Source organism: Thamnophis sirtalis, unplaced genomic scaffold (assembly GCF_051295495.1).
Source record: "Thamnophis sirtalis isolate CommonGarterSnake01/CBP01778 unplaced genomic scaffold, rThaSir2_p1.2 scaffold_13, whole genome shotgun sequence".
Classification (NCBI taxonomy): Eukaryota; Metazoa; Chordata; class Lepidosauria; order Squamata; family Natricidae; genus Thamnophis; species Thamnophis sirtalis.
The window spans coordinates 53819319-53843489 of record NW_028261393.1 but is presented as its reverse complement, the minus strand read 5'-3'; the positions used below and the strand labels follow the sequence as shown (position 1 = coordinate 53843489).

The 24171-nt window shown below is 56.4% G+C and overlaps 1 protein-coding gene across 4 annotated transcripts; it reads left to right on the top strand.

Annotated features, from left to right (window-relative positions):
- Nucleotides 1-1205: 1205 nt before the first annotated feature.
- Nucleotides 1206-23701, top strand: PHKA1 (phosphorylase kinase regulatory subunit alpha 1). 4 transcript variants are annotated; one of them, XM_087728326.1, is made up of 31 exons: nucleotides 1206-1371; nucleotides 3520-3678; nucleotides 4644-4691; nucleotides 4883-5051; nucleotides 5197-5279; nucleotides 5713-5793; nucleotides 6106-6204; nucleotides 6449-6595; nucleotides 6712-6765; nucleotides 7218-7340; nucleotides 7461-7556; nucleotides 8903-9010; nucleotides 9396-9474; nucleotides 9713-9847; nucleotides 10089-10198; nucleotides 12755-12899; nucleotides 13037-13115; nucleotides 14291-14370; nucleotides 16194-16370; nucleotides 16544-16632; nucleotides 17791-17930; nucleotides 18203-18359; nucleotides 18452-18531; nucleotides 19405-19483; nucleotides 19572-19701; nucleotides 19841-19942; nucleotides 20119-20234; nucleotides 20817-20987; nucleotides 21532-21585; nucleotides 21848-22048; nucleotides 23135-23701. In XM_087728326.1, the coding sequence occupies exons 1-31, from the start codon at nucleotides 1294-1296 to the stop codon at nucleotides 23306-23308; spliced, it is 3543 nt and encodes a 1180-aa protein (XP_087584452.1). In that variant the 5' UTR covers nucleotides 1206-1293; the 3' UTR covers nucleotides 23309-23701. The 4 variants fall into 4 exon arrangements, with proteins under 4 accessions (XP_087584452.1, XP_087584450.1, XP_087584451.1 ...); XM_087728324.1 differs by having other exon boundaries at nucleotides 14291-14466; XM_087728325.1 differs by having other exon boundaries at nucleotides 13034-13115.
- The last annotated feature ends 470 nt before the right edge of the window (nucleotides 23702-24171 follow it).

Sequence of the window (24171 nt, the reverse complement as noted above, 5' to 3'; positions counted from 1 at the left end):
CAATGGAGCCTGATTTTTACCACTGCTACACCAATGATGAAACTCACATACTTGGCCACTTAATGAGAAGGAAGAAGGACTCCCTGGAGAAGAGCCTCATGCTGGACGATGGAGGGAAAAGAAGAAGAAGGGGACGGCAGAGAAGGAGGTGGCTGGATGGAGTCACCGAAGCAGTCGGCGTGAGCTTCAATGGACTCCAGAGGATAGTAGAGGACGGGAAGGCCTGGAGGAACATTGTCCATGGGGGTCACAATGGGTTGGACATGATTTTGTGACTTAAGACTACCACCACCAGAGTTCATGAGCTCCCATTGCCCAAGGGCAGGTTTTTGAAAATAGGCCCTGCCAAAAAATACCCCTGCAGTTCATCTCTCCCAGAATTCTTGACATGGAAACCAGTATTACCAATGGCCTCACTGGCACCCTCTCAGTCCTGCTCGACTCCTCACCTAGAGGTAACCTGGACCCTCCTGTTCTTCCATCTGTGGCCTCACCCGCCCTTTGGCGCCTTGCCCTGTAAGTGCCCCAACTGTGGGAGAGGTCAAGATTGTTGCCAGCTGAGAGCCTTAGAACAGGGGTGTCCAAACATGGGAACTTTAAGACTTGTGGACTTCAACTCCCAGAATTCCCCAGCCAGCATAGCTTGGGAACTTTAAGACTTGTGGACTTCAACTCCCAGAATTTCCCAACCAGCGTAACTTGGGAACTTTTAAGATTTGTGGACTTCAACTCCCAGAATTCCCCAGGCCAGGGGAATTCTGGGAGTTGAAGTCCACAAGTCTTAAAGCTCCCAAGCTTGCCCCCCCCCCCCGCCTAGAAGATTCTCAATCTCCTTCGCGAGGAAAAGTGCCGCTCCCGCTCTGGGCAGCAGGGGGCGCGCGCCTCCTCCCCGCCAGCCCTCAAGAAGTAAACTTCCGAAAAAGCGCTGGAAGCGGCCGGTCCTGGCAGAACGCTAGTCTTCGGGGACCGCCACAGGCCGCCCCCCCCCAAGCCGCTGGAAACAGGTCTTCGCTACATCGGGGGCTCCTCGTTCCCCCTCTTTCGCTGGTGGGGAGGGCTTCTTCCTCCGCCCCCAAAGCCAGCGGGAAGGCGAAGCCTCCTGGCTACGTGGCTTCCAGGACCGCCCGGCAGACGTAGTTCCCCCTTTCTCCGGCAGGGCGGGGACTTCCAGCTGGCGGCCCCTCCCCTCCAGCAGGTGCCAGTAAAGAGGGCGGGGCGGGGCGAGCCGGGCCGGACAAACGGCGGAGCTGCGGGCTCCGGAGAGGCAACCGCGGCGACTGAAGGAACGCAGCCATGCGGAGCAGGAGCAACTCCGGGGTGCGGCTCGACGGCTACGCCCGCTTGGTGCAGCAGACCGTCCTCGGGCACCAGGTGAGACCTCGGGGGCAGCTTGGCAACCGCACCCTCGCCGTGGACCCTCCGGGCGGGCAGCCTCCCCCCACCTCTACCCAGTCTCAGCCGTCGGGGGGTCCGGACGCCGCGCAGCCTCTGCTTCCCAGCCCCCAAAGCGCTGCCCGAAGTTGCCCTCCGCTCCTCGGACTGGGAGGCTTTGGGCACAGAGGGGGCTCCGGGGTCTGGGACACCCCGCTCGCTGTACCATGGAGCGGCTCCGGACCTGCCCTCTACTCCGTCCGTCCCCCCCCTCTCAAGGCGTCTTGCAAAGCGACCCCATGGACGCCGCTCGCTCTAACGCCCCGCCGCTTGCTTAAGACGCGCCCGGGGCTCCCGGAAGGTGAAGGGAATGATGAAAGCACCTGCCTCTACAGACTTTTACCGTCCCCCCCCTTCCTCGTGGGCTTCCCGGACAGGCGGGGAGGGGGCACACCACACGCACTTTTTCATCAGTTGCCCCCCCCCCTCCTCTCAGAGCAGTCCTTGCGGTAGAGTCTCCCGGGAAGGGCGTGTCTTCTAACTTTCCTTGTGCCACAGGTGGCGGATGTTACATGCCAGGGGATTATGGCTCCACAGAAATCTGTTTAGAGGCTCTGGGGGAAGGTTATCCACTGGTGGGGAGGGGAGCTCCTTTCCCAAGGGAGAAAGAGGGGCCAGAGACCCTTCTCCCCTCATGAATGGGCAGGACTGAAGCAATGCCAGGCTCCCCTGCTCCCCAAACTGCAAGAGAAGGGAGGCTGGCAGAGCAAGCCCAAGAAGGGATGCCATGGGGCAGGAGGCAGCCAGGAGAGCTGTACCTTCAGGCGCTGGGACAGCCGGTGGCAGAGCCCACTGGGCGGAGGTTAGGAAGCAGGGGTGAAATTCAGCAGCTTCGGGAGAACCGGTAGTGTAAAATTTGAGTAGTTCTGAGAACCGGCAAATGTCACCTCTGGCTGGCCCCAGAGTGGGGTGGGAGTGGGAATTTTGCAGTATCCTTCCCCTGCCTTGCCCACCAAGCCACGCGCACAGAACCGGTAGTAATTTTTTTTTTTTTTAAATTTCACCACTGGAAAGAAGCCAGCAAGGATCCTGGCTGAGTGTTTTCAGCAACCCCCCGCTGGTCAGTGGGCCGGGGACGCCCGCCTTGCAAGGGTTTGAGAAGTCCGATGAAGGAGTCCTTTGCACGCTGGGCCCGTTGGCAGAATGCGTGGGAAGGGTGAAAGCATTTGAGAGGGTGGTGGGGTTACTTTGAGCCAGCTCTAGCGGGCCCAGAAGCTCCCCCCCTCCCCATTTGCTGGTGGCTCTCGAGATGCTGGCCCCGAGCAGCTTCTGGCGTGGTCTTGAGCAAATTTGCTCGGTCAGCAGCCTCTGAAGGAGAGTCGCGGGGGGGGCCCTTGGTCTACAGCAGTGTTTCTCAACCTTGGCCATTTGAAGATGTCCGGACTTCAACTCCCAGAATTCCCCAGCCAGCGAATGCTGAGTGTTTCTCAACCTTGGCCACTTGAAGATGTCCGGACTTCAACTCCCAGAATTCCCCAGCCAGCGAATGCTGAGTGTTTCTCAACCTTGGCCACTTGAAGATGTCTGGACTTCAACTCCCAGAATTCCCCAGCCAGCGAATGCTGAGTGTTTCTCAACCTTGGCCACTTGAAGATGTCCGGACTTCAACTCCCAGAATTCCCCAGCCAGCGAATGCTGAGTGTTTCTCAACCTTGGCCACTTGAAGATGTCCGGACTTCAACTCCCAGAATTCCCCAGCCAGCGAATGCTGAGTGTTTCTCAACCTTGGCCACTTGAAGATGTCCGGACTTCAACTCCCAGAATTCCCCAGCCAGCGAATGCTGAGTGTTTCTCAACCTTGGCCACTTGAAGATGTCTGGACTTCAACTCCCAGAATTCCCCAGCCAGCATTCGCTGGCTGGGGAATTCTGGGAGTTGAAGTCCGGACATCTTCAAGTGGCCAAGTTGAGAAACACTGGTCTACAGGATCAAAATCAAGGGCACCTTCCGGGCATCGCTAATCTGCCTTGCTCCCCAAGTGTGCTATGGGTCAAAAGGACCTAGGCATCCCTAGCAGGAATTGCCACCACGGGTGCCCGTCTCAGGTCCTCCTTTTTAAGCCGCCTGCCCTTCTGCTTTTGGTCCCAGAATCCCGTTACAGGGTTGCTTCCGGCCAGCTGTGACCATCCAGACGCCTGGGTCCGAGATAATGTCTACAGCATCTTGGCCGTGTGGGGGCTGGGATTGGCCTACCGGAAGAACGCGGACCGCGATGAGGACAAGGCCAAATCCTACGAATTGGAGCAGGTATTGCCAGCAGTGGGGAGGTGTGTGTGTTTGTGTGTGTGTGTGTGGCTGGCCGGCCGCCCATTGCAAAGCCCTCATCCTCTCTCACCGGCCAGTCTAGAACAGCTGCGGAGCAACCCCTCCTGCGGATAGGGTGGAAAGAGCTGGGGGGTGGAGGGGAGTGAGGCTGGTGGGATTTTGCTTTCTCAGCGCCCTTGACACGTTTCGCGCCCCCCCCCGCCGGGGGCTGAGTAGGCGAGGTGCGTCTCACACAGTTCCCCATTAGAGCAGCTTTCAACTGGTGAGGTTTGGGGGACAGAAGCTCTCTTTCCTGGGGGCAGAAGCTGCAGCCCTGCCCTGCGGCCCCCAGGAGGAGCCGTGCAGGAGGGGAAGGGTCTCTCCTGCAGAAGAGCCGACGGGCCTCGCCTCAGCTGCTAGAAAGGGGGGATCCTGGGACAAGCGGGCCTCTCTCCTGGCCCCACGGGTGTCCTGAAGTGACACCAGTAACCTTATCCCCTGCCTGTAAAGGTCAGGCTGGTAACACGGGATCTGGGGGCCAGGGCTGTCCTCTGAGGCCGGTCCTCACCTGGGCCTGGCCTTAGGGGCGGCTGCTCTCCCTCTTCCTCACCCACCCTGGAGGCCAAGCGCCTGGGGTGTCGCTGACCAGCTGGCTGGAATCGAGCCCAGGGAACCCGAGTGCCAGTCCAAGTATCCTTCAGCTCTTTCGGGGGAGGAGGGGTTCTATTTATGATGGCAGGACAAGTGGCAGGGGGTGGGAGGGTGATCATTTGCCCTGTGCCTTATACAAGCGCAGGAAATGGGGCTTCAGACATCCGGGCGGCAAGAGCCAGGCTGCATCAGCAGCAACTCAAGAACAGATCTGCAGCAGATGAGCCGGCTTTGGTTACAAGCCGGACCTCGGAAAGGTCATCTCGCCTCTTTGGCCGCTGTCCGACCCACTGCTCTTCCCTTTCCTCCTCTTGCAGAGCGTCGTGAAGCTGATGAGGGGCCTCCTGCAGTGCATGATGCGGCAGGTAGGGGGCCTTGACGGGCAGGAGGGCTGGCAAGGGCTGTGCTACTCCTGGCCCCAGGGCAAAGGTGGGTCCCTGAGTTTCTGCCCGGCTCGTTCCTGGCCTTCTGCAGACCAACCAGTGGCTTGCCAGCCGCTCGCTGAGGATAGCTGCGAGAGCAGCCAACTCCTCTTGGCCACCTGTTCCTTGTCCAGGTGGACAAAGTGGAGGACTTCAAATACAGCCAGAGCCCCAAGGACTGCCTGCACGCCAAGTACAATACCAGCACCTGTGCCACCGTGGTGGGAGACGACCAGTGGGGCCACCTGCAGCTGGACGCCACTTCCATCTACCTGCTGATGCTGGCCCAGATGACGGCCTCTGGTAAGTCCTTCCGTGACCTCCTCTTCAGGGCAGGGACGGGCTCTGCATGAGCGCTGGGGGCAACCCCGGCTCTCCTCTGGCCTCGCGGCAGAGCTCAGCAGGGAGAGAAGGGCCCCAGCTGCGCCTGGCATCTTCTCTCTTCCAGGCCTTCACATCATCCACAACCTGGATGAAGTCAGCTTCGTCCAAAATCTTGTCTTCTACATCGAGACCGCATACAAGACTGCGGTGAGCGGGGCGCGGCTTGCTGCTCTGGGAACCCGAGGGGGAGGAAGCCGTGGGGAGCGCTACTTCCAGAGGGCAGGTTTAGTGGGGGACGGCTTTCATCGGTGAGAACTTTGGGGCAACCGAAGTCAAAGGGCCTCGGCCAGTTGAGATCCAGCAGAAGAAGCGGGAGGAAAGCTGCTCCCTGGCTGAAAAAGCATGGCTGCTTTCCCAGGGACGTTTGTTGCCTTTGGGGGGTGGAGTCGAAGCTGGTGGGGGGAGGGTACAATCTGGCAGCCTGGCTAGGCACCCACTTTGGGCAGACCAATGGGGCCTCCAAGGGGCTGCTTTCCTTTGGTGCCCGGATGGGCAGCTGAATGCTCCGGGCCTCCCTGCCGAGAGCGATAAGCCTTCTGTGTCTTCGGGCATTATCCACACGGCCGTGTTGTTTCGACAGGACTTTGGGATATGGGAGCGTGGCGACAAGACAAACCAAGGAATTACGGAGCTGAATGCCAGCTCGGTGGGCATGGCAAAGGTGAGGGGGCTGCTGGAGGGGCTCAATCCCACTGTGGAGCAGCAGGCAGGGTGCCCCATAGGCTTTTCGTGGTCCAGTAGGTATTGGACGCACTCTCTGAAATCTCGCTCTCCCCAAAGCTATTCCCAATGTTAGGGAGCTGCAGGTGTCCCAGGGCAGAAGCATTTGGCCCCCCTGAGTCCTGCTGCTTCTGCTGGGGCTCATCTGCCATCCCCTTCCTAAACCTTCTGCTGTGCCAGAGGCCTCAGGGTCAGGATTCAGGAGGGACTGTGCCCAGCTTGCTAGCTGTAGATTGTCTCCAATGCTTCTCAGGCAGCTCTGGAGGCCTTGGATGAACTTGACCTCTTTGGCACCGAGGGGAGCCCACAGTCAGTGATCCACGTCTTGCCGGATGAGGTGCAGTATTGCCAGGTGAGGGGCAGGCTGGACCCCCCCTCCCCAGAGGCCTTGGATTGAGGGGGAGAGGGCGCAGGCAGCTGAGATTGGCAGAGGTTCCCACTTCAGGCGGGCCCTTGGATCTGCCTGCCAGGCCCCCCGTCAACACCTGGTACCTGTCCTGTGCCGCCGCCCAGACCATCAGGACGCTGTCAGTTGCGTGAAGGGCTGCAACCTGCCGGCCTGCCTCGCCCAACGTCTTCTGCTTCTGTCTCGGCAGTCGATTCTGCACTCCATGCTGCCGAGGGCCTCCACCTCCAAGGAGATTGACGCCAGCCTCCTCTCGGTCATTTCTTACCCTGCGTTTGCTGTGGAGGACAGGGATGTGGTGGAGAAGACCAAGGAGGAGATCATTGCCAAGCTGCAGGCAAGCTCTTCTGCCCTTGGCTGCCGGGCTGCGGCGATGGGGGTGGCCTGGCTGCCAATCAAGCTGCTGTCCGTGGGCTCTCCAAGAGCCTGACGCGGGTCCCCTCTGGTTCTCAGGGCCGTTACGGTTGTTGCCGGTTCCTTCGCGACGGCTACAGAACTCCCAAGGAGGTAAGCTCCAACGTGCCGGTCCCAGGCCCCAAGTTGCCCTGCCTTGAGCCGCCTGTCCCTGGGCAGTCCGCTGCAGCATGCTGCTTGGCATGGGTCGGGCCCCACACGCAGCCAGGTGAGCCTTTGCATTTTTGGAAGCTGCCTGTGACAGAAGCGAAGCCGTTGCGCACCAGGACTGAGCAGGGTGGGCGGAAGAAGCCGACCTGTGCTTTGTTGAGCAGTTGGCGACATTTTGTTGCTAGGAGAAATGTGGTCTGTTGTGTTGTTTGTGAAAAAGCAACAAGACGGGTGAATATTTGGAAAGTGGGTCGTGCCCTGGGCAGCTTCTGGTGCGGAGGCTCCTTTGCCAACCTCCTTTGTGCGGTTCTGCCCAGTGGCCTTTGAGGAAGGACGCGGGATGCTTCCAGGCTCCCCCAGTGATTCCTCCCTCCCCCCAATGCCATCCTTTGCAGGACCCCAGCCGCCTCTACTACGAGCCTGCGGAGTTGAAGCTCTTTGAGAACATCGAATGCGAGTGGCCACTCTTCTGGACCTACCTGATCATCGACGGCCTATTCAGCGGCAATGTGGAGCAGGTGAGCCGGGTAGAGTGCTGCGCTGGAGCATCAAGGGGGGAAGGGGGCTGTCCGGGACAGGGGGACCCGCATCCACCTGGGCTTTCGTGAACGCCGGGCTCTTCCCACATCTCTCTTCAGGTCCAGGAGTACCGCGAAGCTCTCGAAGGGGTCCTGATCAAGGGGAAGGATGGGCTGCGGCTGGTCCCGGAGCTCTACTGCGTTCCCCTGGAGAAGGTCAGCAAAAGAGGAGGCTCCCCTCTGCCCCCGAGAAGAAATGCCTGCCTGCCTCTGGCGAGTCCTACAGAGCCAGACTGTCAAGCATCCCAAGGGCCCGGGCAGGACTAGTGCTTAGTATCATGAGGGCGAACCTATGGCACGCATGCCGCAGGTGGCACGCGGAGCATTGCCCTGTTAGCTCCAGTGTGCATGCACGTGCTGGCCAGCTGATTTTTGCCTTCATTTTCGGCCATTTTTCACCCTCCGGAGGCTTCAGGGAAGTCTCCTGAAGACGAAAAACGGCCCTACGGGCAACCCACAAGTCCATTCCCGAACTTCCGCTTTGCCTGTTGAGCTGTTTTTTTTCGCCTTCAGGAGGCTTCCTGAAAGCCTCTGGAGCCTGGGGAGGGTGAAAAACGGGTCCACGGTGTGCCAAAAGCAGGGGGAAGGCAAGAGTCACGCGCGCATGGGCGGCGGGGGGTGTTTGTCGCACGCAAAGAATTATGGGTGTGGGCACACCCGCGCACAACCCTCCTGCGCTCCCCCCGCTTTTGGCACGCGATGGCAAAAAGGTTAGCCCTCACTGGCTTGGTACAATGGGCTCCAAGAGGCCGCAGGGACCGGTTCCGTGGAGGGAAGTTTTTCCCGCGGACCGGAGGGCGCGTGATTTCACATGCTGCCTGCATCCCGTAGATGGGGCTTGGCTTGTTCGCGCGGCCCGGTTTCTGGCATGTTGCGGCCCCGTATTGGTCCACAGACCTGGAATTGGGGAGCCCTGGTTTAGTGGATCGGTTTGCATCTTCTGATCCCAGGTTTTTTTTTTCCTGGACGCAAATGAACAGACGAACTGTCTTCACGTGTTTGGAGCGGTCCCTTCATTGAAAGCATCTCAACTGTTTTGGGGGTCCCGTTCATGGCTTTTTCCCTGTGCATGTCGTGGTTTGGTGGGTTCCGGATTTCCGTTGCAACCAGTATGCTGTGCACGGGTCCGGGTGTCTTGGTTGGGCCTGCGCGCTGCGTGCGTTTGCGCACTAAATCTCCCCTCCGACACCCAGCTGCTTGTCGGAGGTCGCGCAGGGGCCGCATTCTGTGCGCGGGTGCGCAATTGGCCTGTTGCTTCAAAAACTGGTATGGAACCCGGGCGGGAGGGTGGGCCAAACCAGCCACCATACCAGTACGGTGACCACTGTTGCCGGCTACTACCGGTACACTCGTACTGGGCCGTACCACCCGGAACCCACCACTGCTCTGGCTCTTATTTTTCCCAAGGATGTGGATTGGGCCAGCCAAGCGTCCCTCATCTGCAGCTCCCAGCCTTTTTCTGCTCTCTCCAATCTCCCATCTGTCTTGGTCTGTCTTGGTAGGTTGAGGAGGAATGCAGCCACCCCCACACCGTGGACCGCCTACCCGTGGGCAAGCTGCCACTGATGTGGGCCCAGTCCCTCTACATCCTGGGCTGCCTCATGGCAGAGGTGAGCTCCAGCCTCGGCCTTGCCTGGGAGTCGCCTAAAGCTCTCGGTGGGGGGCAGGGGAATCTCCACGCCTCTCCCCAGCCTGCTTGTAGCTTCTCTGGATGCCAGCTGGCAGAAGATCAGCCATGGGGGGCTTGTTAGGTCTCTGGGCTTCCTAAGATCAACGGCAGGTATCAGAGAGCTTTGCCTGCCTCCCGGCGAGTCTTTCTCCGTGCAAGAGTAATTCATTAGTGCGATGAAACCTCCACCCTCGTGAGCAGTATACCTGTCTCCCGCAACGGCAGAAGCAGACTTTTCCCTCTGGTTTTTGTGGGCAACCTTCCCAAAGAGAGCCGGCAGGGCCCTGGGGTTGGGGGAGTGCCATAACCCATGCCTCTCCTCGCAGGGATTCCTGGCTCCAGGAGAAATCGACCCTCTGAACCGAAGGTTCTCGACCATTCCCAAGCCAGTGGTGGTGGTGCAAGGTGAGAGGGAGCGGTGGGGGGGGGGACGCCCCAGGTGGGTCTGCAGGGGAGTTTCCCACCCAGTAGAGGCGGAGGTGGAAGGCTGGCACCCTGGAGGGGCCCTGTTGGGGAGGGGGTTCTGGAGAGTGCTTGTGTTGGCCAGCTCCCTTTGCCCAGCCTAGGGCAGCCAGCCAAGTGCCAACTGCCCCTCCGAGCCCTGTAGGTCTGCCCTGACCCCACCCTCCTTTCTCCTGGCTAGTCTGCCTCCTGGCAGAGACCGAGGCCATCCAGGCCATCCTACGCGAGGAGGGCATTCTGGTGGAGACAGTGGCCGAAGTCCACCCCATGCGAATTCAGCCAGCCAGGATCCTCAGCTACATCTACGCCCGCCTGGGTAAGCCCAAAGGACGCTTGGAGAGACCCCTCCCCTCTCTCCAGAGTTTTGCTGCTGGTGGTTGGGGGTAGTGGGAGGGTTTGGGGTCCTCCATGCTTGACCACCAGCTGGCACCTTGCCCCAGCAGCCCCCTTCCTCTCTTCTGCCTCTTGGTCAGCCGCAGGTCAAGTGGCCCTTCAGGATGAAGGGGGGGGGGCAGGGCTGCTTCTGCAGCTGAGCCAGCTGCTCCATCTCTTGGCAGGCCGTAACAAGCGCATGGGCCTCAGTGGGCGTCCCCTCCGGCACATGGGGGTTCTTGCCACCTCCAAGTTCTACGATATTCGGGACAACATCTTTGCTTTCACTCCTGAGGTGGGTGAGAGGAGAGGGCAGGGGGGGGGACAGCCAGGGGGGGGGGGAACTGGCGTCCAGTACATTGGAGAACCTTGTCGGTGTTTCGGGGTGGTGGTGGAGGTGTCCTTGTAATTTCAAGTGGGGAGGGTCTCAAGGCTCAAGAACCTGGCAGTTCCACAGTGATAATAACGTACGCATATATACTAGATTGATAATATGAGATTTTATATAATTTGTAAGTGAGGACTATGGAGGGGATGCAGAAAAGTTTTGTAACCCAAGATAAACAATTTTATAAAGCCTGGGACTTATCAATGGTTAGATTAAAAAAAAATTGGAAGCGAAATACGCTAGAGAATTTATAAAGATGTATTACTACTGGGTGGATTTAGGACGATGCGATGAAACGCCATAATATAAAACTATTTAAAATTTAGAATATATCTCACATAAAATGAAGTAATAATAGTTATAGTCAAATAAATGTTTAACAATGAGAATAACTGCATACATATATATCAGATTGATAATACGAGATTCTATATAAATTGTAAGTGAAGACTATGGTGAGGATGTGCAAAGGTTTTGTAACCAAACAAATTAAAAAAAAAAGAACTTGGCAATTCCTCCCCTTTTTCCTGGAGCACAGCCAGAGCACAGCCAGAGCACAGCCTGGCACACAGAAACCCCCCCCCCAGCCTCTCCCTTTAAGCCCCAACAGTCCTCCTACGCCTTGCTGAACCCCCGTGATTGAGGGGAAGGGCCTTCTCCCCCCCCCACTGCTCCCATTATCTCCGTTCCCCTCTCACTGCATCTGTTCTGCCCAGTGGGGGGTTTCAAATTTTTTTAGAACCTCTTCTGTAGGTGTGGCCTGCTTTGTGGGAGTGGCTTGCCAGCCATGTGACTGGGTGGGAGTGGCTTGCCAGTCATGTGACTGGGTGGGCATGGCCAACTTGTAAAATGTGGTGAAACTCACTTAACAACGCTCTTGCTTAGCAACCAAAATGTTGGCTCAGGAACTCTGGCATTGAAGTCTGCAAGTCTTAAAGCTGTCAAGTTACAAAACCCTTGCACCCCTAACCCTTTAGAAAAAAATACCCCAGGGGTGTTCAAACTTGACAGCTTTAAGACTTGTGGACTTCAACTCCCAGAATTCCTTCTCCAGTCATGTTGGCTCAGGAACTCTGGCATTTGAAGCATGCAAGTCTTAAAGCTGTCAAGTTACAAGACCCTTGCACCCCTAACCCTTTAGTCTCAAGGCTCAAGAACCTGGCAGTTCCACAGTGATAATAACGTACGCATATATACTAGATTGATAATATGAGATTTTATATAATTTGTAAGTGAGGACTATGGAGGGGATGCAGAAAAGTTTTGTAACCCAAGATAAACAATTTTATAAAGCCTGGGACTTATCAATGGTTAGATTAAAAAAAAATTGGAAGCGAAATACGCTAGAGAATTTATAAAGATGTATTACTACTGGGTGGATTTAGGACGATGCGATGAAACGCCATAATATAAAACTATTTAAAATTTAGAATATATCTCACATAAAATGAAGTAATAATAGTTATAGTCAAATAAATGTTTAACAATGAGAATAACTGCATACATATATATCAGATTGATAATACGAGATTCTATATAAATTGTAAGTGAAGACTATGGTGAGGATGTGCAAAGGTTTTGTAACCAAACAAATTAAAAAAAAAAGAACTTGGCAATTCCTCCCCTTTTTCCTGGAGCACAGCCAGAGCACAGCCAGAGCACAGCCTGGCACACAGAAACCCCCCCCCCCAGCCTCTCCCTTTAAGCCCCAACAGTCCTCCTACGCCTTGCTGAACCCCCGTGATTGAGGGGAAGGGCCTTCTCCCCCCCCCACTGCTCCCATTATCTCCGTTCCCCTCTCACTGCATCTGTTCTGCCCAGTGGGGGGTTTCAAATTTTTTTAGAACCTCTTCTGTAGGTGTGGCCTGCTTTGTGGGAGTGGCTTGCCAGCCATGTGACTGGGTGGGAGTGGCTTGCCAGTCATGTGACTGGGTGGGCATGGCCAACTTGTAAAATGTGGTGAAACTCACTTAACAACGCTCTTGCTTAGCAACCAAAATGTTGGCTCAGGAACTCTGGCATTTGAAGCATGCAAGTCTTAAAGCTGTCAAGTTACAAGACCCTTGCACCCCTAACCCTTTAGAAAAAACACCCCAGGGGTGTTCAAACTTGAGAGCTTTAAGACTTGTGGACTTCAACTCCCAGAATTCCTCCTCCAGTCATGTTGGCTCAGGAACTCTGGCATTTGAAGCACACAAGTCTTAAAGCTGTCAAGTTACAAGACTCCTGCACCCCTAACCCTTTAGAAAAAAAAACCAGGGTGTTCAAACTTGACAGCTTTAAGACTTGTGGACTTCAACTCCCAGAATTCCTCCTCTCGCTCTTCATCTTGATGATGTGCGACCGGGCGGGGGGAGGGAGCTGGAACCGGTTCTAAAGGGCACTGTAGATTTGTGGACCCTCTTCTATAGAAGAGGTTAGAACTGGCAGGAACCCATCCCTGGTCCTGCCTTGTCCCTACAGTTCATCGACCAGCAGCAGTTCTACCTGGCTCTGGACAACCAGATGATCGTGGAGATGCTGCGGACGGATCTTTCCTACCTGTGCAGCCGCTGGGGCATGACGGGACGGCCCACTATCACTTTCCCCATCTCGCAGACCATGCTCGGTGAGTTGCTTGCACGGTGGAAGGGTGCGCTTTCGAAGAAGGGGGCGGGGGTGGCAAGGCTGGCTGGTGCCCAGTTTGCCTGGCCTCCCTCTGAAGAGGCGCCAACCGCCGGCTGTTTTTTTTTCTCCTTTGAGAAGACGAAACGGGGGTCCACCTCCACCCAGCCATCTTGGCTACGCTGAGGAAGTTGCAGGACGGATATTTTGGAGGGGCAAGGTAAGCTCGGGTGCCTTTTCCTGCCAGGGGTGGCTCTGCTGCTCCATACCCCGGGTGGTACAGAAGTGCCCGTGGGGAGTTTTTATTTATTTATTTATTTATTTACTTATTTATTTATTTTATCAATTTCATATACACATTCACAATTATATGATCTCATAACTGTTATTAATAATATGTATTTATAACAATTTTTCCCTACAGTTGGCAATATACTTGAAGATTGCTTTCTTAACATCCCATAGATCCATCTTATCTTACAACGGTCCTACTTCTTCTTCCCTCCCTCCCTCCCTCTTTCCTTCCCTCGTTTCTTCTCTCCTACTCCCCTTCCTTCCCTCCTTCCTTCCCTCCCTCCCCTTCCCTCCTTCCCTCCTTCCCTCCCTCCCCTTCCCTCCTTCCCTCCTTCCCTCCTTCTCTCCTTCCTTCCCTCCTTCCCTCCTTCCTTCCCTCCTTCCCTCCTTCCCTCCTTCCTTTTCTCCTTCTCTCCTTCCTTTCCCCCTTCCTTTCCTCCTTCCTTCCCCCCTTCCTTCTCTCCTACATTCCCTCCTTCCTTCCCTCCTTTCCCCCTTCCTTTCCTCCTTCCTTCCCCCCTTCCTTCTCTCCTACATTCCCTCCTTCCTTCCCTCCTTTCTTCTCTCCTTCTATCCTTCCGTGGGGAGTTTTGTGAGAATGAGCCCGAGGACGCTCCTTCGGGGTGGGGGGAGGGGATGTTTGAATTGAATTTTAATTTATTGACATTTGTATGCCGCCCACTCCCTTGGGACTCTGGGCGGCTTACAGGCAAGACAAAAACATATATAAAAAATTAAAAATAAGAATGCAGTGGTTAAAATTTCACACCATGCATACTGTTAAGAGTGGGGCTGGATACTAATCAACAGCCCCAGGCCTGCCGGAACAGCCAGGTCTTAGCAGCTTTACGGAAGGCCGGAAGAGTGGTAAGGGTCCGGATCTCTACGGGAAGATCGTTCCATAGGGCCGGAGCAGCTACAGAGAAGGCCCTCCCCCAGGGAGCTGCCAACCGACATTGCCCGATCTGGAGGCCCAATCTGTGTGATCTTATTGGTCGTTGGGAGGTAAATGGCAGGAGGCGGTGTCTCTCAGGTAGCCTCAGGTTGCGCCCTCTGGCGCTTTCTCACCCGTCCTTCACCCTTCTTCTTTGGCCCCTGTAGGGTCCAGACTGGTAGGTTGTCCGACTTTCTCACCACTTCGTGCCGCACCCACCTCAGCTTCATGGATGCCGGGCTGGAGGGTAAGGTTTATGCCGATGACTATGGGCTCAGCCTTGAGAGCTTCCAGGATTTAGACCCTGAGGACTGGAGGCATGGCTTTCAGTTGGCAGAAGATGGTAAGGAGACGGGACCGCCCTGCTTCCTGCACCCGGGTGTGCGGTGGTCAGGAATGCCGGACCTCTTAATCTAGACAGTAACACCACAGCCTCCTAGCTGGAGCGTAACTCTACGGTTGTCAGCCCCGGTAATTAACCTCCAACCCGGCCTGCTAATGTCCCTTCTGGGTAGGGGCCCTGTCTCCAGGTCTGTATGGGGAGGCCAGAAGGCTCTGAGAAGGGGAGGGGGGTTTCACAACAAATCTTAAGATCCCCCCCCCCCAAACACACACCCCGAGGAATCCCAGCAGTGCTGAACCCGGAGCTCGGGAGGGGTGCGGGGCTCCCTCTGCTCAGCTGGGGGAGCCAAAGGCAATGGAGGCCGCGGTCCTTGTAAAACCAGGACCTCCCTGGGCTGGGATGAAAGAGGCCATAACCAGCTAATCCAGAGGTGTCCAAACTTGGGAACTTTAAGACTTGTGGACTTCAACTCCCAGAATTCTTAGTTCCCAAGCTATGCTGGCTGGGGAATTCTGGGAATTGAAGTCCACAAGTCTTAAATTTATTGAGCTATGCTGGCTGAGGAATTCTGGGAGTAAGTCCACAAGTCTTAAACTTATTGGCCTGGGGATAGCCTCTAATTTGCCCCACCCGAGTGTTGAATGTTGAATGCAAGTTGTGTTTTTATTACTTTATTGTGTTCACATATTGTTTATTTTGAATTGCACCCCCTCCCTAATGATTGTAAGCCGCCCTGAGTCCCCCCAGGGAAAAGGGCGGCCTATAAATCCTAATAAAATACCAAAAAAAAAACCCAAAAAAAATTGAGCTATGCTGGCTGGGGAATTCTGGGAGTTGAAGTCCACAAGTCTTAAAAGTTCCCATGTTTGGACACCCCTGAGTTAAGCTAGTGCATTGCCACTAGGCAGGTCTAGGATGAAAAACTTTCTGGTCATCCCGGAAGGTTTTTTTTTTCCACCTGACCAACCGCACCTCCAAACAGCTTTCCCTATGAAGCCATCAAAGGGCCTCTGCCAGGACTTTGCTGCCCCTAAGCCAGGTGGGAAAGCAGGCACTGGGCACGCTCACCACCTGCTGTCCATCTCCCCTCTGGAGCTTCCCCCCCACCCCATCATTGACAGATCCCTCCGCTGGCTTCTCCTGCTGCCACAGACACCTTTCTCCCCCTCCGCTTTCCCTCTGGATTCTTCTGACTCATCACCACCATCATAACAATGTCTGTAACCAGCCTGCGGTCACCCCCTCCGTACCACTTCTGAATACTGGCATGGATGCTGCATTGCTGCATGTCTGCAAGGGGGCGGGGGGGGGGCGGGGCGGAAATGCTTCAACTTCTTGGCTGCCACATGTGGGAGGTGGTGGGGTGGGTGTTAGTGTCGAGTAGGGCCCAGTGCGGGCGGTGAATCACCCGGGCAGCCTCGGAGAAACGCATGAGCATCGCTCTGGCGCTCTCAGCCTACGGGTTGCGGGAGAGAGTCGGACTTCTTCGGGGGGGCGGGGGGGCTCTGGCAATGGAAAATGGCTTTGCGATTGTTTGCTGGCCAGAGGTCCCCATTGTGGGTCTTGTGCCTTCTTTGAGGGGGTGTTCCTCCCCTGCTTTGTCAAGGAGTTGCCAGGCTGATGCCACCTTGCAGGCCGTCCCGGGGCTGTCCTCTGCTTTGGCCAAGGCCCTCTGGGCAGGCCGTTCTGCTCCTCTGGACCTCTCTGAGGCTTTCCTCTCCTTGCAGCTGACTTCTGCGATGACGTTGCCCAGTACCTCGACCAACTTCTCCATCGCTCTGCCCCCCACGCCAGCCTCCCGCCCCCAGCGCAAAAGGGGGGGCTGAACCGCTTCCGTGCCGCCGTCCACAACACCCAGGATCTCCTCTCCCTGATGTCGAAGGCGAAGGAGCTGCAAGTGGAGAGTGAGCAATTCACCTCTGATAATAGCCATGCGTAGCACGCACTGGGGGAGGGTCCCTCGCCCCAAAGGCCCTTCTCTTCTCCTGAGCCCTGCTGGCCAATCTCTCTCTGCCCAGCAAAGAGCCAGCCGTGCCACGCCCTGAAGGGGAGGGCATTGCTTCTGTCTCTCTTGCAGACGTCAGCCTGTACATCCCTTCCAAGCTTCTGCCGGATGATAAGCCCTCTGCTCACTTGCTGGGTTCTGCCCCACACCAGCAGGCCCAGGTGAGGCTCCCCCTCTTCTTCTTGGGCTTCTTTCTTTCTTTTTTGTATTACTCCTATCCCCTTTAGTTTGCTAGCCATCCTGAGTCCCCTCGGGAATAGGGCGGCATGCAAGTCTAACTAACTAACTAACTAACTAACTAACTAACTAACTAACTAACTAACTAACTAACTAACTAACTAACTCTTTCTTTCTCTTTCTTTCTTTCTTTCTTTCTTTCTTTCTTTCTTTCTTTCTTTCTTTCTTTCTTTCTTTCTTTCTTCTTTCCTTCCTTCCCTTTCTTTCTGCGCATAAGTTAAACACACCGCAGTTAGTAACATGTATAATTAGATAAAACACATCTTTCTTATACCCCTCCGGTATTATGCCTAGGAGAAAAATTTCTGGTTTGAACAAAATTTGATCTCCCACCATTTCTTCCAACTATAGCAATAGCAATAGCAGTTAGACTTATATACCGCTTCATAGGGCTTTCAGCCCTCTCTAAGCGGTTTACAGAGTCAGCATATCGCCCCCAACAACAATCTGGGTCCTCATTTCACCCACCTCGGAAGGATGGAAGGCTGAGTCAACCTTGAGCCGGTGAGATTAGAACTGCTGAACTGCAGATAACAGTCAGCTGAAGTGGCCTGCAGTACTGCACCCTAACCACTGCGCCACCTCGGCTCCCTATGACTGGATCATTTTCCAGTATCTTTTTTTGCCTCACTGCATGTCCAACCACATATGATAAAAGGAGCCTGGTGTCGTTTTGCACTTCCAAAAATTTGGGGCCAAATTTTTAAACATTTTGGGAGAGCCGTGCTGGGGGGAGATGCCATCTGTAGAACATCTAATAGAGATTTTCTTCATACGCCGTGGCCATTGTTAGTTTCCGATTAAGTATCCAAAGTTTTTCCCATTTAGCGAATTCCACATTATAACCAAAATTTTTCATCCTTGGGCTGCTTTCGTGGCCCAGAGTAGCAGGAGCCCCCCCCCCTGCTGCTTGCTAGCAAGTCGGGGGAAGACCGGGGGCCGTTTGTACCGGGGCCCCAGCCACATCTCTCAGTCCTGGTTTCCTGGTTTGGGGGCAGCTTTTCTTGTAAACTCCAGGGATGAGCTGGCTGACCCAAGAGGCATCTTTTCCCAAGCCCCCCCTGTTGTCTTTCCTCCACCAGCTGCCCGCCGTCCCTGGCAGGAGGAGCCTCCCCAAGGGTGCAAACGGGAAGGTGGATTGCCGAACCTTGGTGAACCAGCTCCGTGAATGCCAGACGCTGCAGGAGCAGGCCAGCTGCCTCCATCTCCTCCACACCCTCAAGTAGGAGCAAGGCGCAGCCCTCTCCCTTCTTTTCACCCTGCAGCCCCAGGGAGGGAGACTCGCCCTGGGAAAACTCTGCCCCTGTGGGGTCTCCCCCGGAAGGGATCGGCCTGGGGCGCCTGTAATGATTTGCGGAGAAGGGAGGAAGCCCGTTCCTAGCAGGGTTAAGCCAGCCAGTTCCGTTGTGCTGCTCTCCATGCTCTGGCCAGCTGGGTGCCCGCTGCTGCCCTGGACGGCCCCCTTTCCCTGACCAGCTCCACTTCTGCTTTCAGGGGTCCCGACTGGGACACGGAGATCCATGGCACCAGTGGGGCCACCGTCAAGAGCCTCCTGGCAGAGCTCTACGGCAAAGCTGGGGCGACTCGCCAATGGGCCCTGATCCGCTACATCTCTGGCATCCTGAAGAAGAAGGTGGAGGCCCTGGACGAGGTACTGGACCTTGGCCTGGGGCGAATGGGCCCCTTCCGCACCCCCCCCCCCTTCTCCCTTCTTCTGCCCACTGGAGCAACTCCTCTCTCTAGGCCTGCACAGACCTCCTGTCCCACCAGAAGCACCTGACCGTGGGGCTGCCCCCAGAGCCTCGAGAGAAGACCATTTCTGCGTGAGTCCCCGGCCTGATTGTCGTCTCTGGCTAAATTGTTACCGTCTTAATTGCTTAAGCAGACAGAGAAAGGAAGGAAGGAAGTATATCATTATAGCGGTCGTTACAATTCTATACTTATGTAATGCAACGGTTGAAGTCGGAGGCAGTTGGCGGTGGGCTTCTCCCTCCCGGAGTCCTGTGTAGGTCAGCCCCCCCCCACCACATGCTTAGCTTTCCCAAAGTGGCTCCAGCAGCCTCCTGGCCCCAAAGGGACATCCAGGCCCTGCTCGTGTTCAAGGTGTCAAGGCTCCAAATAGCATCCAAAAGGGAAATCAGAATCCAAGGCAAAGGATTCCTCAAAGTTCCAATTTATTCAGAGAGTTTCCCAGGTTGGCACATCTGGGAAAACCCGAATCTGAAAGCTTCCCGGTTTTCCCCACCCAGTTGAAAGCGCAAGATCTTGTCCCCCACACCCACAAGTCCATCCCATGGTCCAATCTCCCACTACCATGTTGGCAGTTCCACCCATCCAGTTCCGGTCAGGTGCAGAGACAAAGGATGACCTTGGTTTTCTACACCGAATTTTGTTATGGCTACATAGCATCCAACTCCGTACAATCCTCCCCTCGCATTTTCCCGTAATAGAAAAGGCATAGCGGAATAATAGAAAGTGTGGCAGGCCAAAGATCCAAAAGGAATATGGCTGGCACAAGGTCTCCTTCCAAGCCATTCAGGAGAGGGCAGGAAGGAGAGACGGGCCGGGTGTTTCGCTCCACTGCCCATGGGAGCGGTCCCTGCTCGGGCTGCGGGAGTCTCGCTTGGGGCAGCCTGGAGGTTGGCCTTGGATCCTCTGTGGGCTCCTCACAATCCCCGCTCCTGCTGCCTCCACAGCCCCCTGCCCTACGAGGAGCTGACCCAGCTGATGGACGAGGCCTGCGAGAAGAACATGAACCTCTTCATCCTGACACAGGTAAGCAACGGCCGGAGTTTCTGCGGGGAGCCCCCCCTACCCCGCCGTGGCCGGGTCTGCTTAGGACTGCCTCTCCCTCTCTCCGCAGGAGATCATGGTCTACCTCGCCATGTACATCCGGACGCAGCCGGCCCTCTTTGCGGAGATGTTCCGCCTGCGCATTGGCCTGATCATTCAAGTGATGGCGATGGAGCTGGCCCAGTCGCTCTGCTGCTCGAGTGAGTAGGACCGCTGGGCCGATTGGAGGCTTCCTTTTGTGCCTGAAACCACTCGGGGGTGGGTTCAAGTCAGGGGCTTTTCGGAGGGGCGGAAACCGGTGGTTGATGAGCTCTTCCTTTCCTCTTCCTTCGGCTTCAGGCGAAGAAGCCTCCGAAAGTCTCATGAGCCTCAGCCCTTCCCATATGAAGAACCTCCTCCACCACATCCTCAGTGGCAAAGAATTCGGTGTGGAGAGAAGCGGTGAGCTGCTTGCCTCAGGCGGGGGCCTGGGGAGGGGGTCCTCTGTGCACGGCAAGAGAGCCAGCCCAACCAGCTCGGGAATCCTGGGGGCTTGTAGCCCAGCTATCTGAGCTCACCTGCTTGAAGGAGGTCCAGGAACCCCCGGCTGGCATTCTGAGTCTCTGATGTTCCGGCAGTGCGGTCTACGGATTCCACCCTGACCCCATCCGTTTCCATCCGGGAGTTCGGGGCTGTGGGAGCAACGAAGTCGGAACGCGCTGGCATCGTCAAGCTCAAGAGTGAGATCAAACAGGTGGGCTGCTCCTTGCCTGGCCTTCCTTGCCCTGGCAGGAGGGTGGGGGGAGATTTTCAGAGGCAGGAGGGTAAGCGTGTGCCCCACCCCACTAGCAAAGGGAGATTTCTGGAGAAGTTGCAGGTTTCTCCCCACTGGAAGACAGCTGCTCTGCTGAGCTTCAGATGGGGATGGAGGCTACCTTGTGGGGCAGTCGAAGGCAGGGGGGACTCAAGGTGGCTGGAAAACTGGGGGGGAGGGCATTGCTTTTGAGCTGACTCCTCTACTAACTCCCCAGCCTGGGCAAATTTGCTCCTTTCTTCCAAGTGGGGTGGGTCTGGAGGAGTGGGTGGGGTTAGTGCCAGCGCTTTCTCAGCGCTTGGCTTTTGATGGAAGAACCAGCCGTGGCTCTCATGCCACGTTCTCCTGGTGCTCTGGCCGTGACTGCCCCCGCTCTTTTCAAGGGGCTGCTTTCCGGGCTGGGTCCCTGCATTCTTTGGAAGCCGGAGGGGGTCGTGCCCAGGCGAGTCCTCTCCCCCTGAGTTGCTCGGCCACCGGCCGCTTCTGCGGGCACAGTCAACCCTCCGGCTTTTTCCTCCACAGTTGTCCGGATCCTCCCTGGGTCCAGGCAGAAGATATCCCGCTGAGGCCCCCATGGATTCCTCCACCAAGGATGGTCGCCAAGGGCAGTGGCTGCGCCGCCGGCGGCTGGACGGGGCCCTCAACAGAGTCCCGGTGGGATTCTACCAGAAGGTCTGGAGGATCCTGCAGAAGGTGAATGGAGTGGCATCTCCCCTCCTCATCTTGGCTGTCCAGCCATTGGGCCACCTGAGTGGAAGCTGCAAAGGAAGGAAGGACGCGGATAAAAGGAGCTCTGGGAGGGTGCAGGCCGGCTGGGCAGCTCGTGTGGGCAGCTCCAGGCTCGCTCTCAGCTGCTCCGGAGGATGAGCAGGAGCTGGCATAATTGGGGCTGCAGGCTGGGCCTCCTGGCTCCCCTGAGAAGCTGTGCCGAGGTGGCGCAGTGGGTAGAGTGCAGTACTGCAGGCCACTTCAGCTGACTGTTATCTGCAGTTCAGCAGTTCTAATCTCACCGGCTCAGGGTTGACTCAGCCTTCCATCCTTCCGAGGTGGGTGAAATGAGGACCCAGACTGTGGGGGAGATATGCTGACTCTGTAAACCGCTTAGAGAGGGCTGAAAGCCCTATGAAGCGGTATATAAGTCTAACTGCTATTGCTATTGCTATTGCTGTGGGAGCTGTGAGAATAGCAGCCTGGTCCTTCGGAGTGTAACTGCTGCCTTTCTCCTCTTCCCCTGCAGTGCCACGGGCTCTCCGTCGAAGGCTTTGTTCTCCCTTCTTCCACAACCAGAGAGGTAATGGCTGTACTGTCCCCTTTATCCTTAAAAGGGGTGTGTGGATTTCCTGCTCCCCAAACATTGTGCCTGCAGGGGCTCCCTCCACTGCTCCTCCTAGCCCAACGCCAGAGAAGCCCTTCTGGCTTCTGAGGAAGACTCCATTCCTTCTTCTTGCCTTTGATCGGCTGCCTCGTGGCGATCGGGAGCCCTCCGTCCCTCCTTAAAAAGAGCCCCATTGGAGGGGCAGCTCGGCTCAAAAGAACCCTCCCTTTGGCCCTAGATGACTCCTGGAGAAATCAAGTTTGCAGTCCACGTGGAGTCCGTGCTGAACCGAGTCCCACAGCCTGAGTACCGGCAGCTCTTCGTAGAAGCCATCCTGGTCCTGACGCTGTTGACGGATGTGGAGGGTCCCAGCCTGGGGGGCCTCATAGCGGTGGACAGGATCGTGCATGTCGCCAACGATTTGTTCTACCAGGAGCAGGTTGGAGTCTCTTGTTGCTGGCCCTTCCCAGGCTGCGCGGCCGGGCTCTTGAGGGAGGAAAAGCTCTGGAGTTGGGCTGCTCACAATCCAGCAGGGAAAGCTGACCCCCCCCCGCTTGGGCGGCTGGACAGAGTCCTTGGGCCCGTGACGCCAAACCTGTGGCATGCGTGCTACAGGTGGCACGCGAGGCGTTGCCCTGTCAGCTGATTTTGGCCCTTCATTTTCGGCTGTTTTTCACCCTCAGGAGCCTTCCCTGAAGTCTCCGGAGGGCAAAAAACGGCCCAATACACAAGCCAGAAATCCATTCCCGAACTTCTGGTTTGTGTGTTGGACCGTTTCTCGCCCCCCTCCGCCCCCCAGGCTTCCTAGAAAGCTTCTGGAGCCTGGGGAGGTTGAAAAACACACTTACTGTGCCCGCTGGAAGTCAGAAAACGGACCGTTTCCCCCCTTCAGGGGGGCGGGGTAGGCTGTTTTCGCCCTCCCCAGGTTCCAAGAAAGCCGTGTGCGCATGTGTAGGGCAGTGGGGTTTGTGTGTGTGTGATGTGTGCATGCACAGGGGGCCCGGCGCATTAAATTATAGGGGTGGGCACGTTCACACGTGCGATGGTGCTTGTGTGGTGCTTGTGAAGAGCCAAGGTGGCGCAGTGGGTAGAGTGCAGTACTGCAGGCCACTTCAGCTGACTGCTAGTTCAGCAGTTCAGCGGTTCAAATCTCACTGGCTCAGGGTTGACTCAGCCTTCCATCCTTCCGAGGTGGGTAAAATGAGGACCCAGATTGTGGGGGCGATATGCTGACTCTGACTCTGTAAACCGCTTAGAGAGGGCTGAAAGCCCTATGAAGCGGTATATAAGTCTAACTGCTATTGTGTGCATGCTTTTGGCACCCCAGGGGGAAAAGGGTTGCCATCACTGCCCTCCCCTGCGGCTGGAGCAGACGGGGACATAAACACAGCCAGAGAGAGCGGGCGGGGGGTGTCTCTGGCAGACACCCGCTGCTTTTTGTCCCCTGCCCGGAATGGGGTGGGGGTGGGGTGTCCTTGCTTAGCCCCCGACTCTGGCCAATAACCTTCTCTTACGTTGCAACCAGAAAATCCTGGGAGCCGACGACCAGATGCTGGAGAAGGACTCGGCCACTGGCATTTGCAGGCTGCTCTACGACAGCGCTCCCAGCGGCCGCTTTGGCAGCATGACCTACCTCTCCCGCGCCGTGGTCACCTGCGTGCACGAGTTCCTCCCAAGCAGCGGCTGCGCCACCCAGTGAAAACTCTCCAGATCCCTCAGTAGCCCCGAGAGCCCACATTGGGGGCGTGATTCTCTCTGGGCTCCGCGCCCTGGAAGCCAGCAGCACAGCCAGCCCGCTTTCAAGAACTGCAGCAAGCAAGATGTGGACTGGGAGGGGTCCTGGCCCAGATCTTTTCCCATCTGAAGGGGTCCCTCTCCCCCTCCCCCTTCGCTTTGCACATGGAGCAGGAGCCCTACACTTTTCTTAGGAGGGGTCTTCTCCCTTGGAGGGGGCTCCTCTTAGCTCCCTTGAAGAAAGGGACGGATTTTTGTCAATCACGGCTGCTTTGCTCTTTCCTGGAGAGCATCTCCATTGCAGACGGAATGATGCCTTCTCTACAGCAGTGGTTCCCAAAGTTGGCAACTTTAAGACTTGTGGACTTTAACTCCCAGAATTCTCCAGCCAGCAGAGCTGGCTGGAGAATTCTGGGAGTTGAAGTCCACAAGTCTTAAAGTTGCCAACTTTGGAAACCACTGCTCTACAGGGAGGCCACTCAGTGCTTGGGGGAGGGTCTTTGCCACATATGACCGCTTTGGGAGGGGGCTTGGGCCATCCTGTGCCCATTGGTCTCCCCAGGGGCTTTTCAGCCCCACCAGAGAGGCGGCCTTAGCTGTGTGTGCCAGTGACCCCCTTGGCTTTGCTCCACTCCTTCTGCCCATGATGAACCCCTTTGAGGGGTGAAAGGAGGGAAGGAGGGAGGGAGCGGGCGAGTTGCATGTCCGGCGTCTTGTGGGGCTTTCAATAAAAGCGCTGAGCTGGAGTGACAGCTGGTCTGGGAGCCTCATCCTTGCGCGGCGGGCTCGGCAAGCCGAACGGGAGCTTCAGCCTCGGCTGCCGGTCGA